General features: G+C 39.9%; 1 protein-coding gene across 1 annotated transcript; it reads right to left on the reverse strand.

Moving 5' to 3' along the window:
* Positions 1-291: 291 nt before the first annotated feature.
* On the reverse strand, positions 292-17540 carry noc2l (NOC2-like nucleolar associated transcriptional repressor). The gene is made up of 18 exons (XM_044038056.1): positions 17373-17540; positions 16841-16972; positions 16556-16739; positions 15608-15845; positions 14856-14946; positions 14677-14755; positions 14366-14476; positions 14153-14266; positions 13402-13590; positions 12887-13026; positions 10765-10876; positions 8847-8960; positions 7471-7572; positions 7021-7164; positions 3849-3962; positions 3546-3681; positions 1774-1869; positions 292-619 (listed from the first exon to the last, which is right to left on the reverse strand). The coding sequence occupies exons 1-18, from the start codon at positions 17390-17392 to the stop codon at positions 489-491; spliced, it is 2247 nt and encodes a 748-aa protein (XP_043893991.1). The 5' UTR covers positions 17393-17540; the 3' UTR covers positions 292-488.

Here is a 17540-nt window from a genome sequence, read left to right on the forward strand (position 1 = left end):
AGAGTCTTGGCACAGCATCAGACACCACCCTGCCAGCCTGGCACAGCACTGCTGCCTCGGGGCTCAACACCCGTCTCTCTGTACCCCTCCTCTTAGCTGGGCCAGCCTTGCTCGGCCCAGCTCAGTGAGGCTTGTACTTCTCTGTCCAAATAGCCTGTCCTCACCAAGCCTGAGGGGGCCTATAGGTGTGCACATTAACACAGGACACGCGTGATTCATTTAAGATGCACTGGTGCATCAACAGGCACGCTCATAATTCACTTCATTTGCATCATAGCAGGAAAAGAAAAGTAAAAGTTAAGGATTTATTTTTAATATAACTTCAATGTTTCAGAAAATTCTATCAAACACATTTGTACTGTACATGTGAAGTCATAAAAAGTGAAGCATAGAGCAAAAGTCCAAATATACTGTTGAACTGTTGAGTATACAGTACAGGGCTGGTCCAGTGGAACATAGGTGACCTCAAGTGTGCAGCCATGGAGACCTCAGTCGTCATCCGACAGCTCCAGGTCCTCCACCACATCCTCGTCTCCCTCTGCCAACTTTATCAGAGACGAGGACGACAGCGGCTGAGGAGCCCTGGACTGTTTTTCATCCCCTTCATCCTCGTCATCATCTGGAATATGCAGAGTAAACTCTTTTTCAGGTGATACAGAAAATACAGAGCCTGGCAGCTTTGCTACATTCTGTGGACGTATAGGGAACGGAAAACTGATCGAACACTTTTATTGTTAATGTTGTTGCTCGTCCAGTCATCGGGACACAGTTATTTAGGGCAGCCAAAGATTATTTGCACAATCAATGAATGTGTCGATTAGGTACTCGACTGATCAATTAGTTGTTGGATCAATAATGTTCTGCATGTTTTCCAAATTACAAAATGATCTTCTCAAATGTCTTGTTCTGTCCACTTTTAGTGATTTCTTTGTTATATGGCTCGAAGACACCAGACAATATTCACAATTAAGAAGGTGAAAAATCAGAGAGCCTTTTCTAATTATTAAATAATCAAACCTTTTGATTATCAAAATAGTTGACAACCAATCAAGTTATTTATATACCTTTAATTTTATCTGTGAAGGAAAAGACTAAAAATTAAAATAATTGTAGGCAGACAATAGTAGTAGCTACAAAGCGCTATTCTCTGCAGTGTTTTATATAACACATCTACTTGGCAGAATAATTAATATAAACACAGCTGGTGTCTTTTTTTTGTTTATCAGAATTATGCTGTATAATCGCTTCAACTTCATAACAAAACAAAACAACGCACATCTACTACTGCCAATGAGCGTTCAGTATGTTTTACGCCTGTGAAATGTAGCATTTATTTATCTTGTCACTTCATCATCAGACAGACACTCGCTCTAATGACCATATTGTCATCGTATTTACATCCAAATTAAATAAGGAAGGTAGGGAAGATTCATATCTGTGAGCCCATGGTGTGTGTGGGATCTCTTGCAAGTAGTTTTAATTATTACTTCATCATTTCCGTATCTCTATGGACGCTCATCGACTAAAATCTAGTCGAATCTAGCTTTCAATAATTAGAGTTGGAATTGTTATATTATTAGTAATAAACTAAAATCTTATGTTAAATCTTAAAATCGATATAATAACACCAGTCAGTTACAATATATATGAATATACATGTGCACCACATAATACAGTCTTGTGTAATCAAAATGAATACATACACATTAATAAATACAAAGCACATCACAGCATTAAAAATGAAGACAAAATGAGGACTGATGATGCACCAACCTGAGTCTCTACCCTCGTCATCACTTATGTCAGACAAGTCTTCAAGTTCATCATCATCATCATCATCATCATCCGACCCATGGCTGCCCTTTTTACCTAAGGGGAGAAAGTGGAAAGCTTTACACAACATCGAAATCTGTGGGTGATACTTTGTTTAGACATTCTGATGTTTGCGTCTCAGCATCGCTGACATCTGAGGACTTTGGAGACACTCATATGTGGGCCAGGTATCAGAGGCAGCCGGAAGAGTCTCTATCCTCCTGCGATGGAGCCGAGAGTCGATTAAAGACGCTGCTGCAGCACTAACACCCGTGACAGTTGACTACCGGCAGTTTCAGACATCTTACGCTCAAGGCCTAAATATAGCAAATGGAAATAGCAGGCAGGTACTACTGCTACGACGATGATGGAAGAGTCGCTGTGCGAGAAGTTGGGAGTTCATCTGAAATTGTGCGCGCAGTATGAGTAAGTGAGTGACTGTGTGTCGTGTAGCCAAAGGGACAACTGGGATCCACAGACTTTGAAGTTGAGGTGTGATGAGAGACTGGAGGCATAGAAGAGGAAGAGAGGGAGAGAGGGAGAGAGGGGGAGAGAGAGGCAAAGCAGAGTGGCTTCCACTGTCTGTACTGTGTACAGACATCTAAGAAAACATTCATTTACCAAACACACACACACTCAAACGGACACAGACACACACCAAGTCAAGACAACCACCCCCTACTCTCACACCGAGTGTGAGTGTGCGACACCACAAAGAGCTTTGGTGAGCTGCTGAAAAGCTTTTTTGGTTCTTTAAGACTGGACGGTAAGGTGATAGATGTGTATGTGTGTGCACGTGTTGCGAGGACATGCGGGGGCAGCTGGCTGAAGCCCGCAGAGCCAGAAAGAGAGTGAGAGGAGTCAAATGAAGGCAGTCGAGAGGAAGTGAGAGAGGAGTGGGAGCGTCCACCTCTGGCTGCTCCACTGGGCTGGTTTGAATTAAAAACCTCCACTGGGATCCAAGCGTGTACTTCCGGTCGGGGGTTTTCAGTTTGTGTATGTGCACGAGGGGTGGGAGGGTGATGAATATGAGGTGTGCGCGTGCGAACAGAGAGGCCCGCCCGCTGCTAGACGGCAGCTGCCCATATATTTGTGAGGACTCCCAACAATAAAGTCCAGATGCATGAAAGAAAAACAAAAAAACTGTCGCTTACTCCTTTCCTCTGTGACCTTGGTAACAGCTTTTTGAGCCTTGAGTGTAAAGGTGAGGTCACAGTTGCCAGTGACCTACCAATGACCCAGAGAGGATAAGACTATGAAGTAATGCCCAAGCCGAATAGAGTCGAACAGAGTAGTGCTAGAACTGTATAATGGAAAAGCACCAAGAGTCTAAAGAATAAAACAGCTGACGGATCTTCTTCACTGAAACGGTACCAATCTATCGGAGGAGCAGAGATTTTCTCCTCAGCTACATTTGGGATATAATTTTCCTTTCCTGTAAGTGGTCTCTGAGGATGTTTTAAAAACTCAACTCAGAGAGTCATGGCAAAGGATTAGAAGGTCGTCTGTTTCCTGAAGCCAAAGCTCTAAGACGAGGACTGACCCAGCAACAGAAACAAAAATCAGACACATCTGTCAATACATTATTACTGTGCTTTTAGTAGAAGATCAGGCAAAAATGACACTCAGACCCCCAGATCTCAAGAGGAATCATGAATCACAACAATAATGAAACAATCCTGCCCCCTGGTCAGGACAGTGTCATGTATGAGTGGATACAAGAACTGGCTTACCTTTGATTTTGAAATCGTCACCGTCATCATCTGATTCACTGTCAGACTGGAACAGATCCTTGAACTCTTTCTTGTCCTCTGCTTTCTTATCCGCAACCTTCTTACGCTTGATCTCGGGGAGATCCAGATCCTCCATCTTTAAAAAATACAGTTAGAATAAAACACAAGCCTGGTGCCTCTAAAATAATTGCTCTGTCAGTAAAGATGTCCACTTTACAGCAGGACTGTTTCATGATTCATGTAAAGGAGCATTTAACTTAACATAACATTAGCATCATAAGATCGTTGGCATTAGATATTTACCCTATCTTTGCCAGAGATCTCCAGCTGGATCTCCTTCTCCCTCAGCTTCTTCCACTGGCTGTAGTATCTGCTGAGAGGTGTCCCCTCTTCCTGGATCCGCTTCTCCCAGGCCGCCTGCCAAAGAACAGGGCGATTTGTACACAGGTGCCGATAACTGTAAATTCCGTATATAGTACTAAACCTAGGAAGGAGGTGATGTTTAAATATATCTTAAATGATGCCTTTTAACTGATCTTACTATAATGAAACTTCACATCAAATGATCAGAAGAAAAGGAGGGAAACAAAAGAGATTCTAAGAAAACAGGGCTGGGCAGTAGAACAACATTTTTAATCATACTGATATATCTTAGAATCCATAATATTGGAAAGGAAGGAAAGGATCTTTATTGTTTAAATTTCGAGGTCAGATGGAGGGTCGATCAGAGACGCTGCGACTGAGCACGTCGCCACAATGGACCAACCCAACCTGTCTTAACATTCATGCATGTTTTGAATGTGGGGAGGAAACCGGAGAGGCCGGAGGAAACCCACGCACACGGGAAGAACATGCAAACACCACACAGACGGGTCCCAGACCAGGAACAAAAACCAGCACCTTCTTGCTATGAGGCAACAGTACTAACCACTACCAGTGCTAAGCCACTAAGGAACCGTAGCATTTATACCAACGCTATAAAGCCAAGTTTACCTTTGCATCTCTTCAGAGTAGAGGAAAATGAGTGAAAAACAGTAGGAGTGATGGATTTTAAACAGAGCTCGGAGAAACATAACATATACGCTCCATCTACTTCCACTGTCGCTCATACAACTGTTGTTTTCTCTCGGTTTCTGTGACACAGTCAAACACTGCTTTTCAGCCAAAATATACAGGGAAATATTCTTTTTTTTGTCCATACTGTCCTCCCCTAACACAGACCGAAGATACCTGGAAGAAAAGACCACAGGATCTTCCCCAGCCTTCCCCTAAAGGTATTTGTGGAAGATATTGATTAGGCCCAATCATATTACCTGACCAACAAATCCAATAAAGTGAACAGACCTCAGCCGCTTGCGCCCGTTACTTTAACACAGTTTACTTTGTGGTTATTACATTTGGTGACATGTTTGCACAACGACAGAAAAAGAAAAGGAAATGAAAATGCGACTTGAGAAATCAGCCCGCACTCAGAAAAACAAGACAAAAAGGATTCCTGATGACAACAGACACCAGTGTGACCTGTATTAATTAGACTAGCTCTCAGTTTGGGTGACATGTTGATGTCATTGGGGGGGGATGGTGGCCAGAGGGAGGCCATGGCCTTTTCCACAGCAGGAGCAGATCTGTCTCTTCTCTTTCGCCTGCAGTTACACCTCCACCACAATGCCAGGGAGTGTATGCCATGGCGACAGCCGCTGCTGAGCAAAGAGCCAAGGCGACAGGGGCTGGCGCTACTGCAGCGCTGTACTGTCTGTTGTACTCCGTCAACACACACAGAGACACAGACACACACACCTACTCATTAGGCAGAGGCGCCTCTGGTTCAAAAGCCCATAAGAGCGTCCAATAATCACAGGGTTGTTGTTAAGCACGCTTTGTGTTTACATAGTGAAGTGCTATCAGCTGCTGCCTGTAGGGGTCATAGATGTGTAATGGCCTGCAGCCTCAACTTAAACCCACCAGAACCCAAAAGAAACATCCATTTACTACTACGTACTATTTGTCAACCAAAAAAAAGCTACTGTGGCAGGAAAAACACACTTACCCCCACTGCTTTAACATGTAGGTTAGACACCATCTATATTCATAATCTAATGATTAACAGTGAAAAATATATGTAACATCATGTTGCTGTGGAAATCACCTTCATTTAACAGCAGAAATCACTGCCTCATACTCGTACAGACCATCAGTAATTTCCAATTCAAATGATAGAGCTGGCTGATTGTTGATTATTGTGAACACAAATCCACCCACCACAGCAGCTGGCACCTTTTTGCCAAAAATCTGGCAACCTGACAACCAACTCCTCCTCATTGGGTCTGATTGAGTGACAGACTCAGATTAATCCATATCTAATCTCAGTTGTGTTAATGCGGCTTCTGTTAAAGCTGAGGAAATGTTTGTTGCGTTTACTATTGGGTATTACTACATTTATAACATGGGTTGGTACCAGGGTTGGGGTTATCATCATCGTCACTAACGCAAAGGTTGCATACGACATAATGAAATGTCCATATCATGTACTAAACTTACTAAAAATGTCATTACTGTTTTAGCAGAATGTGCATGTAGCCAGAAGCTAAAGCCAGTAAAAATGCTCTCATGACATCAAGCGTTTACGAGTGCAACCATAGAGGCAACAGTCAAGACCCTTTCAGTAAGGGTACACGGTAGAATGTACAATAGAAAACCTGCATTATTTTCTTAGTCCGACTAAAACCGAACTTTTAAAATAAATGTCAACATCTTAGTTCGACTGCAATTGTCAGGTGGCCTTGGGGCTCTGCACATGCGCTACAGTTTCTATCCTCTGGTTTAAACCCGTAAACAATAGGAATGGACTGGTTTATTTCTTGGACTGACACAAGACACTGTTTTTATATATTTAAAAGTTACTCTCTCACTCTGATGTGCCCTTAAACTTAAATTTAACACAGACGGTAGTCTGTTGGTTAACTCACAGTGAGAACACAAACCATTTTATAACAAAATTTCATCACTATTAAAAGGGTTTAGCAAATTTAGCAATTTCACTTTGAAATCAACAACGCAATTTGAAATAATGAAATCCGTTAATCACAAAGGCCGTCAGTCATAAAGGCTCATATTGTGATGGGGTCTGATGTGGTAATGTACCCTGACAGTACTACTAATGTACAATACTAGAACAGTGAATATTGAAAAGTTTTGACCATTTGAAAATAATATTTTACAAATTGCCATCACAGTATATATGAGATATCTTCATATTACATTATGACAAGTTTTAAATCATATGACGCTAAACTGCATGAATTAATTTTTTTGCTTTACCTGTCGGCATTTTATAGTTATGTTTAACTTTTTAAAAAAGCCATTTGAAAAGTAAAACAGAACAACAAATAGGACAGAAATACAAATAAGTGAAAATGGTAAAATGACAACTCTGGAGAGGGACTGTCTAAAATTCAAGACTCACACACACACTCACCACAGCGATGGCATCGGCCACTCCAAAGGCGGCCTTCTGTCTCCGTCCTGTGATGTGGCTGCTGTTCTCCTGTACCTTCTCCAGCAGCTGGCGTACTGGCTTGCAGTAATTGGCCACTTTGCATTCCTTCAGGAATGCTTTCAGCTGCAGGGCCATGGATGAGGTGTGTGGGGGGGGGAGAGAAGGAAAAAAGGACCCAGTTTAAAGAATCATCAGTCCACCCAAACTGTGTATTCAGGCACAGCAGATTGGGTTTGTGGTTGTTTCCCCTATGGAGAACAGATTCAGCGTGGCAAGACCTGAAGCAGATCCTGAGTCATGTATTCAGATTATTTTGTTAAGAAGAAGTGATATAATTTAACGAATGTACACGTGAATAAAGTCATTTAATTGTGACCTAGATCACCAAGTCCAGTGCCTGATTTATAAATAATTTATTGTTTGAGTTACCTGAATGATGGTCGGTAAGGCGAGTTCTGGGAAACCAATGGTGGAGGCCTGAGTGTGGAAGTATTCCAGCATAAGGTCATACAGCTGGTCAATCAGTCCATCCTACAGGTTTATATAAAATAAAATTAAAAAAATAAATAAAAAATAATCACACTTAACACGCATGTACAATTTAAATTCCACACTGCCCTCTTTGCTTTGCTGCAGTGACAGTTTAGACGGATGAGTGATTCAACCCGCAAGAGACGCAGTTATAGTTCTGATGGTAAGATTAAGACATAGTTACTCATCATTCATGGAAAAAAAAGAAAAAAGAATGATGTTGTTGTACATTCCCAGTCTATGTCCACAAATAACAACTACTAACGAAGTAAAAGTAGTAAGCATTTCCATGAACTACAATGTCCAGTGCATCTGAAAAAGGCACTGGTGGTACGGAATATGCAACTAGCTACAAAACAAAAGATAATTCTACCTTCAAAACAAAACCAGGTAGTGAGATATCTCAGTGCATGAATGATGAGAAACAAAATGGAAATTCAGTTGGATGATGAAGCTAAGCACATAGTCTTTTTGTCATGTAGTCCGTAACCTGAATTTGTCTCCTCTGACTTATAAACAAGTCATTTACAACCAGAAGAGCATTTCTTAAGGCAAAGTCATACATTTCACTCTGGTTTGTGCAACTCCAATGTTATCATTTCAAATGTTCACAGAAAAAGATTTGTGCACGGAGAGAACGTTTTCATAAAAAAATGTGTTTCAGGAAAACGAAACAGGATTTTGGTGAGTTCATTATTGCATGAATTTACTATCTAAATTTTATATAGACTGATTCACATGTAATTGAAAACCTTACTTGGCCAGAGTCAAAAAGCTTGGTTCACTCTTAATGCAAACATTTTTTTTCTAGTAATTGTTTCATATTAGCCAAATGTGTATTTGGTTATATCTATCATGAATCTATGAGGCAGGGGTTCATGGCAGCCGCCCAGGTGACTGGAGTGAAAACAGCCCGAGCAGGCAGAGTGCGGGGGATTATCTCAGAAGTCCGTGCAGCAATCCTCTTGGCTGCAGCGCTGAGCATGGTGACTCCAGGCCAGTTTTAGAGTCCCGACAAGGGGCTTTCATCATTGCCCTCAATCCCCGCCTGTACACACACACGCAAGCTAACACACTGTGCTCGGGGAGGGGGTTAGCGTGAAAATAACATTAACTAAACCCTGAACCACTTATCTGATCAGCTGTTGCTCCTGCTCAGTGGAACCCAGACCCAACGCGTAAAACAAGGAACACACACTGAATACTCATTAAAGAAATGTGTAAAAGCAACTGTAAAAGTACGACAGTGGAGTAGCAAAGACACTAATGCTTACCTTGAAGGCTTTCTCCATCAGGTTGACTTTGCCAAGCTTCAGGATGACAGCAAAGTTGATGGGTTTCTTGCTCATTCGCCCTGGCTTCTTGTTAAACTCCACTTGTTGGAAGATCTATGACGCAAATACCAGCAATGGACAATGTTGTTAAACAACAGAATAATAAAAGCCAATTATCCAATAAAGATAAACCTCTCACTGAAGGAAAGTATTGAAAAGGTCGGGCTGATGGCCAAGAAAGGCCAAAAAGATATTATTCTGACGCATGCAAACATCTGACATCAGCTTTGTTTATACCTAGTATGACCCGATTATGGGGATTAAAGGTTGAGATTGCCATGACCTCACATCCATACCATTCTTGTGAACATGATATATGATATCATCTGGAGGGAATTTGATTTTCATGAGGCGCAAAAAACTGGACTGACATTTGAAAGGTCAAGGTTAAGGTGACCATAACTCAAAACTTCATATACTATTCATATGTACTAATCATTCACACAAATATCTAATTGGTTTAAGTAATTTAAGAGATGACATTTGATATCAGCTATAGAGTAATATTAGTCCACAAAATCTGACAACCATGACATTGTACATATAGCAGTGTTAAAGCACTGACACATTTCTATCTTAGTGAAAGTACACTCTAGCTGATGTGTGGGCTTCTCGTCGACAAGCTGTAGCTCTCACATCTGCCTACAGTGCACAAGTGAATTTTTGCCTTGTATTTGTATATAAAGCTATTTTTGACACCATCTATCTCTGTATTTCTGTGCATTGGTGTGTGTGTGCGTGTGTGGTCGTTAACGTGCTCAGCGTGTGAAGCAGAGCAACGCTCCTGGCCGGTGCTGTCTGTACAAACATAGGATGTGGTGGCGGTCTGCGGGGGAGCCAGGGGGAAGTGGGAAGGCATGGGCCAACCCAGACACATGCGTGCGCACACACGTGCGCGCACACACACACACACACACTTACTGAAGCAGGAAGCTCCAAATCATACACCCCCCTCAGAGATGCGAGAACACACACAGGCACAGACACACAGTAGGAAGGGGCTGCTTCTGCTGCTCTAATTAAAACAGTAGCAGCATACCTCAAGCCTGCCTTTAACAAGGGGAACAGCACAGGAGAAAAAAACACAGGAAATATAATGCGTCACAAATAAACCCAGCATGCTGTTGGGGATGGGGGTGGCGGCTCTGAGTGTATGTGCAGAGGCAAAAAAAAAAAAAAAAGGTGGGGAGTGGGCCATAGAGAGAGAGAGAGAGAGAGGATGTGGTCTCCACAACATGTTAGGACCAGAGTCCAAACCACAACCGTGCCTTTATCAGGTCGGTCAAACTGCTGCATACGCACACTCGCACACACAAACATGCACAAATACCACTCCCAGCGGGCTGAGCTAGCCGCTGTCGCTTGCACACTGTTCTCCTCCGTCAAGCCACATCACCACACCAAGCACACATTTGCACAAACGATACACACTCATGTGCTCAACACCTGACCCAGAGAAATGTTGTCGGTTGGGGACTTCTGATTGGTTTGATAACAAAGGTGTTTCTCACACACACACACACACACACACAGTGTTGTACCCTTCGATGTGTTTCCTCCTATGTGCCTTCAGTTGAGGCCGTTGAGACCAAAATGCATTTCATAGCCCACTGATGTTTTTTTCCATAGCTAACCACTGATGGAACATTTCATCACTTCTACCTTTTTAATGTTTCCATTTGTGACAATAACAACCAACTGCTGTGTATTCTGCACAATTTAAAACTATTTGAAGTCTTCAGATATGTATGGTGAAATGGTATAAGATAGACTTCAGATTGGAATGCAAACTTGACCTTCTACTTTTTCTCTCGTCAACATGCACTGATCCTGTTGGACGGGAAATGACATGTCTTACCTCCAGGAGGAAAGGCAGCACCGGTACAAATGTGTTGGTGCTGCTCGACAGCAGAGTGAGGGCTCTGCAACAGTGCATCCTCAGAGGGTAATACTTTATCGTGGGCACCAATCTGTTAGGAGAGAGAAAACAGTGGTCAGTGTCTCCACCTGGTGTTGGCAAAATATAAAGCATGTGGTGGGCCCAACTGAATGAAAATACATACACACACACACACACACATATATACACATATATACACATATATATATATATATATATATATATATATACACACATACATATATATATATATATATACACACATATATATATATACATATATATATATATATATATACACACACACACACATACATATATATGGCAGCATCTTAATGTATCTATAACAATTATAGGAAGTGAGAAATTATCTACAAATTATTGACATTAGATTATATGGGGATTCAGGTAAGCATGTACACAACTGTTCAGTATTAACTGCAATATATACAAACTAAAATATTGTAGTTATTCAGTTACCTTAGAGAAGTGACAAAATATTTAATTTACTTTAAGTCAAAAATCATTCCTTGTATTTTTATATTTCATAATGCACATATATTCTTGCAAATTATTAATCTAATAAAAATGTGAATTGATATTTTCTTCTAAGACAAAAAAAAAAAAATCACACTGTCTGCAGTCATTCTAGTAAGGTTTTACACTGATGTGTAAAAGTTAAAGCTGTTGATACTTAGCAGGTGTATAATGCCTAAGGTCCTGCATTAAAACTGTGTTGTTTGGTCTTGGCACAAGTTTAAGCCAAAGATGACTGATTTTACATGGATCCATGACATCAAGTTTGATTGTGCACAAAGCACTACAAAGAATGTTATAAATACCTGATAAAATACCTGAACATTTTACAACACAAATCATTGATTGACAAACTGGCAGATAGGGTAGTAAACTATGAATTAATTTATATTAATGGTAATAGATGTAGAGGTCTTGACAAACAAATTCAATTTACACTCTATGGTGAAACATTTACTGACTGCAGCACTATTGCATTAATGTATATTGTCTTGAAGGTTCATGGACGTCGTAAAGGAGGAAAAGAGGACAGTTAACAGTGTAAAAATAGAGAACACAAGGGTAGGGCAAAATGGAGGCAAACGATCCGCTGTGGTAACCCCTAAAAGGAGAAGAGGAAGAATAAGAAGAAGAGGATTGAGGCCCTAAGCACATTGAAAACGGAACAAAACATAAACAAACTTTTCTCTATTGTTCTGAAAAACCTTCCCATAAACGCGGTATAATTTCAGGAAATACCTTCATCCACACAAACCCCCAAAAAGACTAAAAACACTGTAGTACATATGCCAGGCCTGTAAGTGGCACTGTGACAACACAGACTTTACACACATTACAATGTATACAATCACAGAAACTGAGACAGAATGAACAAAGCCAGGGAAAATAAAGGAAAATAAAGACAAAAAAATAAAAGTTATCATAAAGTAAACAGACCGAACAGCGTTGTCAACTTGGTGAGTTTGTCACAACATTTAGACCCCTGGCGACATTTAAAAACAACTAGCGATAAATCTAGCAACATTGTGGTAAACCCCAACTACTTTCCAAGTAGGAAATTACCAGTTCTGCTGCACAAGTGAGCTTTTTCTAGCTGAATTTCATGCAGATAGAAGCGGTTTGACTGTAGACACAGAGAGGGAAGCACTGTGACCACACATAAGAATGAGTTGTGGATGTGCAGTGTAGCTGACCTAATCTATCTTGTTCATTAAAGTAAAAATAGAGTTTGTGAATACAGGTTTTATTTCCCTCTCCTCTAGCTTTACAATTTAGGTTCACTGTTAATCTTCAACACTCATGAACGTGAATGCCAGCGCGAGTGAGGTGAGACTATGATATTATAGTCTTCCTAAAGCTGCATATTCGTTGTGTTCATGAAAACGCAAGGGCGGCATTTGAGATATTCCCTCTCTGTTTCAGCTCTCCCAAAATGCCATTTCTGTGTGGATGAACCACAAATACGATAAGAAGAACTATGCATATTCACCAACACTCCTTTCCGTGTGGACAGCCCGTGAAAACTGTATATAAATACACTCACTTGATGGTGCCTATTATGACCTGGCAGAGTGGATAGATGAGAGGCTGCAGAACATCACTGGGGTGCAGAGTGCTGAGGACGCGACACCACAAGTAGAGGCAGTGGATAAACTGCCAGTTATACACCGACTGATACGTTTCCTGCAAAACATACACACAAATCAAGTCATTGTCTAATTACAGAAGCTTCAAATCAGCACATACAAGAATGTGTTTATTACTATTAATGTTCATCAAATTATAAATAAAGGAATCTACCAATATGAATGTTTTCCTATATGTATAATCATTTTCTCAATCATTAACACACATTTTTCAAACAATATCCGTGCCAAAGTTCACACTTCAACTTAACCAGTGCTGCACTTCAATAAGAATAATCCTTAATAATATTAAAATGCCTGGGATATCTGTACACTTTTGTTCTTGTGAGCATTGTCAGTTTTTTTTTTTTTTTTTTAAGTTTTAAATGTATAAAAGCAGACCTTCTCCTTAATCACAGCCTGAAATACCAACCTTTTTCTTCATGGTCATGGCATTTCTGAGGTGGATGGCCAGCTGTCGGATGTAAATAAAGGCGTGCTGGTAAGTGGCCTGTGTGTCCATGGAGTACATCTCTGTCAGAGTCCGTTGCATGAAGTTGATCATGGGCAGTGCATTGGGAGATGTGAACTTGCAGTTTTTTACGTAGGAAATGTACATTTGCTACATAGAGAAAGAAAAACACTGTTAACAGAAGAGATCGAAATACACAACCCACCTAGGCTTTGATACTGATACTGCCACAAACTACCCTGAAAACTATTTTCACTTGGGTTCTAAAAATACAGTACTGTGCACTGTTAAAACTGTTGTTTTAGCAATGCTATAATGAAGTAGTGTAATTATTTCTCAATCACTTTATTGGAACACATCAAAAAATATGGGAAACATGTATGCAATTTTAAAATGAAAAAAACATCACAATGAAAAGACCTATCCTAACACTTGAGACCAACTTTCACCCACATCTTTCCAATCCAAATGCTAATGATCATATAATTTGACAGACATAAAAACAACAAAGGCAGGTGGTGCCCTAAGACATTAGCATAGTAATGTAATTTTTTAATCTAAACTGAATATTTGTTTCATATTCAGCATGAAAAATAATTGGTATGGTTAGAGGTGCGTCAGTGCGTCAGTTTAGTGTTTTATCTCATCTATTTTACATTTAGGTTCAGTGTCTATTCCTCTGATCCCAAATTTTATGCTGCATTAAATTCACCTTGAGAATAGGTTTAAGATATGTCTCCTGCTTGTGTCTGCATATTTTGTTGAGGGCCAGAAAAGCGAGAACCCGGCAAGTTTCCTCCCCTGTGCTCCACTGCTTCAGCAGTTGCTGGACACAAAAGGAAAGGGGAAAGTTAAAGAAGAAAAGGATTACTAGACTCATTACCATAAACACAAATTAAATACATGATTCTGATTTCTGTCATACCTTCATCAGATGGCGACACTGTTTAGGAAGACAAAGATAATATGCCACAAGCTGGTTGGCGTGCCGCAGGACAGCAGTGATGACAGTCGACTCTGTTAGACAAGATAAGAGCTACAGGTGCGGAGGGAGACAGAAATGGAAAACAAGAAAAATACAAATTGAAGTTTTAAGGGTGCAAAGAACTAAAAAGAATTTTAATATTTAATTATATTACACTTTTTAAGACTCAACATTCATGCCCATAAAGAATTTTGCTCAATAAAACACATCCTTGTATACATTATTTAACTGAGGCATCAATATAAACAAACCTGAACTACTCCACTAAGATACATCTTGATGTCGATCTGATTCTTCTGCCACTTCGGACTGGACGATGGGAGCACTAACCTGAGAGCAAAACAGGAAAAACAGAATTAGCGGTGACCAACATTTTCTACCACTACATTCACTGTCAAAATTATGCAAGATGAAAACTCCTGCTTCATACTTTTTCTGGTCTTTATTTGGTTTTAGGTTGAGCATCCTCTGCAGAGCCACATAAACGTCTCTGATGCAGAACAGGACCAGGGCGTTGAACACTGCAAACAAGAAATTAGAAATACATTATTTAAGAAAAGAAAAAAAAATTACAGTACAAAATATTGTGTTTAACCTATTCACATACTAACACTTTGAATATGATAATGAGATATAAAGTAAATTATAAAATCTGTGAGTTCATCAATTCATACAATAATGTAGAGCTGCAGTGATTAACTAATTAAAGTTAACATAAGTTTTCTTAATTTTAAGCTTTAGAAATGAGAATATTTTATGGTTTCTTTGCTCCATATAACAAAGAAATCATTAAAACATTTTGTGGACAAAACAACATTATCATTTTCAAGTTTGGGAAACGCCGATCACAACATTTTCTGACATTTTACGGAGCAAGCAATTACTCGATTAATCAAAAACATAACCAACAGGTTAACTGATTATGAAAATAATCATTAGTTGCAGCCCTATAATAAAGTGATATATTTCTGTATTTAAACAATAATGTCCATGTTAAGACTGAACCCATAGACTCCAGATCTATCCTGCAAAACCTCACTGTTTCTTGTGAAATGCTACTGACTCCAATGTGGGAAATAAATTGTAAAGCATTGACAATGTGTGTTTAAATTTAATTATATAGTGTTTTTCCGACCGACTGCATTACTAAATGGCACAATGTCGACTTATATTAGGACCTACCTGAGCTGTCAGCAACTTTGTATCGACAAGGACCACTTGCTTCACCCTTTGTGGTAGCTACAGCAGCTTTAAAGGCCTGGGTGACATCCCTAAAAAGGCGAGGTGTGGGTTCCTTCTTCATCGCGGCTTTCCAATCTTCAATCATTTTGTCTGTGACTTTGATGGTCTCCTCCGACTTCTTGGACTTTTTGGTACTTTTCTGACCCTCTTCATCGTCATCCTCACCAGAGCTGGCCTCCTACACATAAAATATGTCAGTAAGAGAATGTGTGTTTTCAAAGACCCCATTTATTCCTAGTATTAAAATCTGCCCTAAGAGATCTGATCACAAGAGGATGGTATTAAGTATATCCTGGATGCCTCTCCTGTGACCACTTTTGATCAGATCAATTGTCCATGTCATATATGTAAATATAGGATGTCAATTCTGTCTGTGAGGACAAAATTACGTTTTTAACAAGTTTGACAGTGAAGATATGTTTATTGCAATATCTGCATCAGTATGTGTGTGTGTGTGAGTGGAGCTGAGTAAATGAAAGAACTATGCCACTGCATGAAATAAGATTTTAAACATTAGAAAAACAAATATTTTGATGATCACTGTTAATATTAGTACTGCAGTGGCTACAAATAAATAAATGTTTGGTTGCAGATAAGTGCAAAAATACTATGCAACTGCAGTTGATCAGAGGATTTCAGCTGGGGAGGCAAGATATGAAGGCACAATGAGGATGGACTGCATTCATAAATGCTCAACAATGTGAACTTGTGTCCTTAAATCACCTCCAAATGCGTAATATATAAATAAATCAGAGCTTATTCAGGGCTCATTGGATGCGTTCAGACACGAAATTAGAGCTGTCTAGTTTTATTAGGATAGTTGTTACTACCAGGTCTGAATGGAGTCAACTACAGCTCATTATAAACACATGCACACTACTGGCCTACCTCGAGTGTCGATGGCAATCTGTGGTACTTTTTTTCATCCTCATCATCAGAACTGTCTGTGTCATCAAAGTTCAGAAGGGTCTGGTCGTTGTCTTGCAAAAACTTGTAAAACTCCGGATCTTTATTCTTTAACCTGGACAGCTGCTCCTTGTGCTCCAATGCCTTGCCTTTCTTCTTGTCATCACTGTAGAGAAAAATAAGTACAAAAAGATAAATGATAGCCTGTCCCTGAGTTTGTATGATGTTAAAATGACCAAAACAACAGTCACACAGTGTGTGTCTTACATCTCAGCAGCTGCAGATTTCAGCGGTTTCTTCAGACCATTCTGTTTGGGTGTTTCTTCTTCCGATTCATTTTCACCTGCCGAGTCAAAACCTGACAGGAAAAACTCATCCAAACTGAGGTCTTCTAATTTTCTGAAATAAAAAATGACAAAAGTTAAACAACTGAAATGAGTTGGCCTACATGGGAGGGGAACTTTTCACGATAATTGCTCTTTACAGTTTCCAGCGTGATCCAAGTGTTTTCAGGTTAAGTATTTAGCTCTTCCTTGATACATATGATCCTAAATATCGCATCTTAATTGTTAAAAATTAATAGTATAACGATGGAACACTCATTTCACAAGACGCAGTAGCAATGCGCTAGCAGCATGGGTGGCTAAAAAACTACCGTTCCCTAGCTTACTAATAAAGACTATCAAACACCAAACATTTCACTCAGTGGACGAACAACAGTTTCATTGATGAAACGCGTCTGGAATTTTACCTTTAAATGCATAATAAACGACAAACAGTCAACAATTTCTACACGCACCTTTTCTGTTTTCCTGCCATGCTGGATTCAAAACGTGACACAATCAAACTTCAATACCCACAATGCATCAGTAAAAAAATCTGAAATTAGTTTGATGTTTCATGGGTAGTGAGCGCCATTAAGCTACTTTATTCGTCATACGTGAAAAACATCTGGTTTGACACTTCT

Source organism: Solea senegalensis, linkage group LG11, assembly GCF_019176455.1.
Source record: "Solea senegalensis isolate Sse05_10M linkage group LG11, IFAPA_SoseM_1, whole genome shotgun sequence".
Lineage (NCBI taxonomy): Eukaryota > Metazoa > Chordata > Actinopteri > Pleuronectiformes > Soleidae > Solea > Solea senegalensis.

What these genes read in the sequence shown, in the direction of transcription:
- noc2l (XM_044038056.1), bottom strand. Translation starts at nt 17,392, where the DNA reads ATGGCAGGAAAACAGAAAAG. An exon ending in TGCTGCCTTTCCTCCTGGAG is followed by an intron (nt 8,961 to 10,764) that starts GTAAGACATGTC and finishes TTTGCGTCATAG; the next exon opens with ATCTTCCAACAAGTGGAGTT. An exon ending in TGACGAGGGTAGAGACTCAG is followed by an intron (nt 620 to 1,773) that starts GTTGGTGCATCA and finishes TGCATATTCCAG; the next exon opens with ATGATGACGAGGATGAAGGG.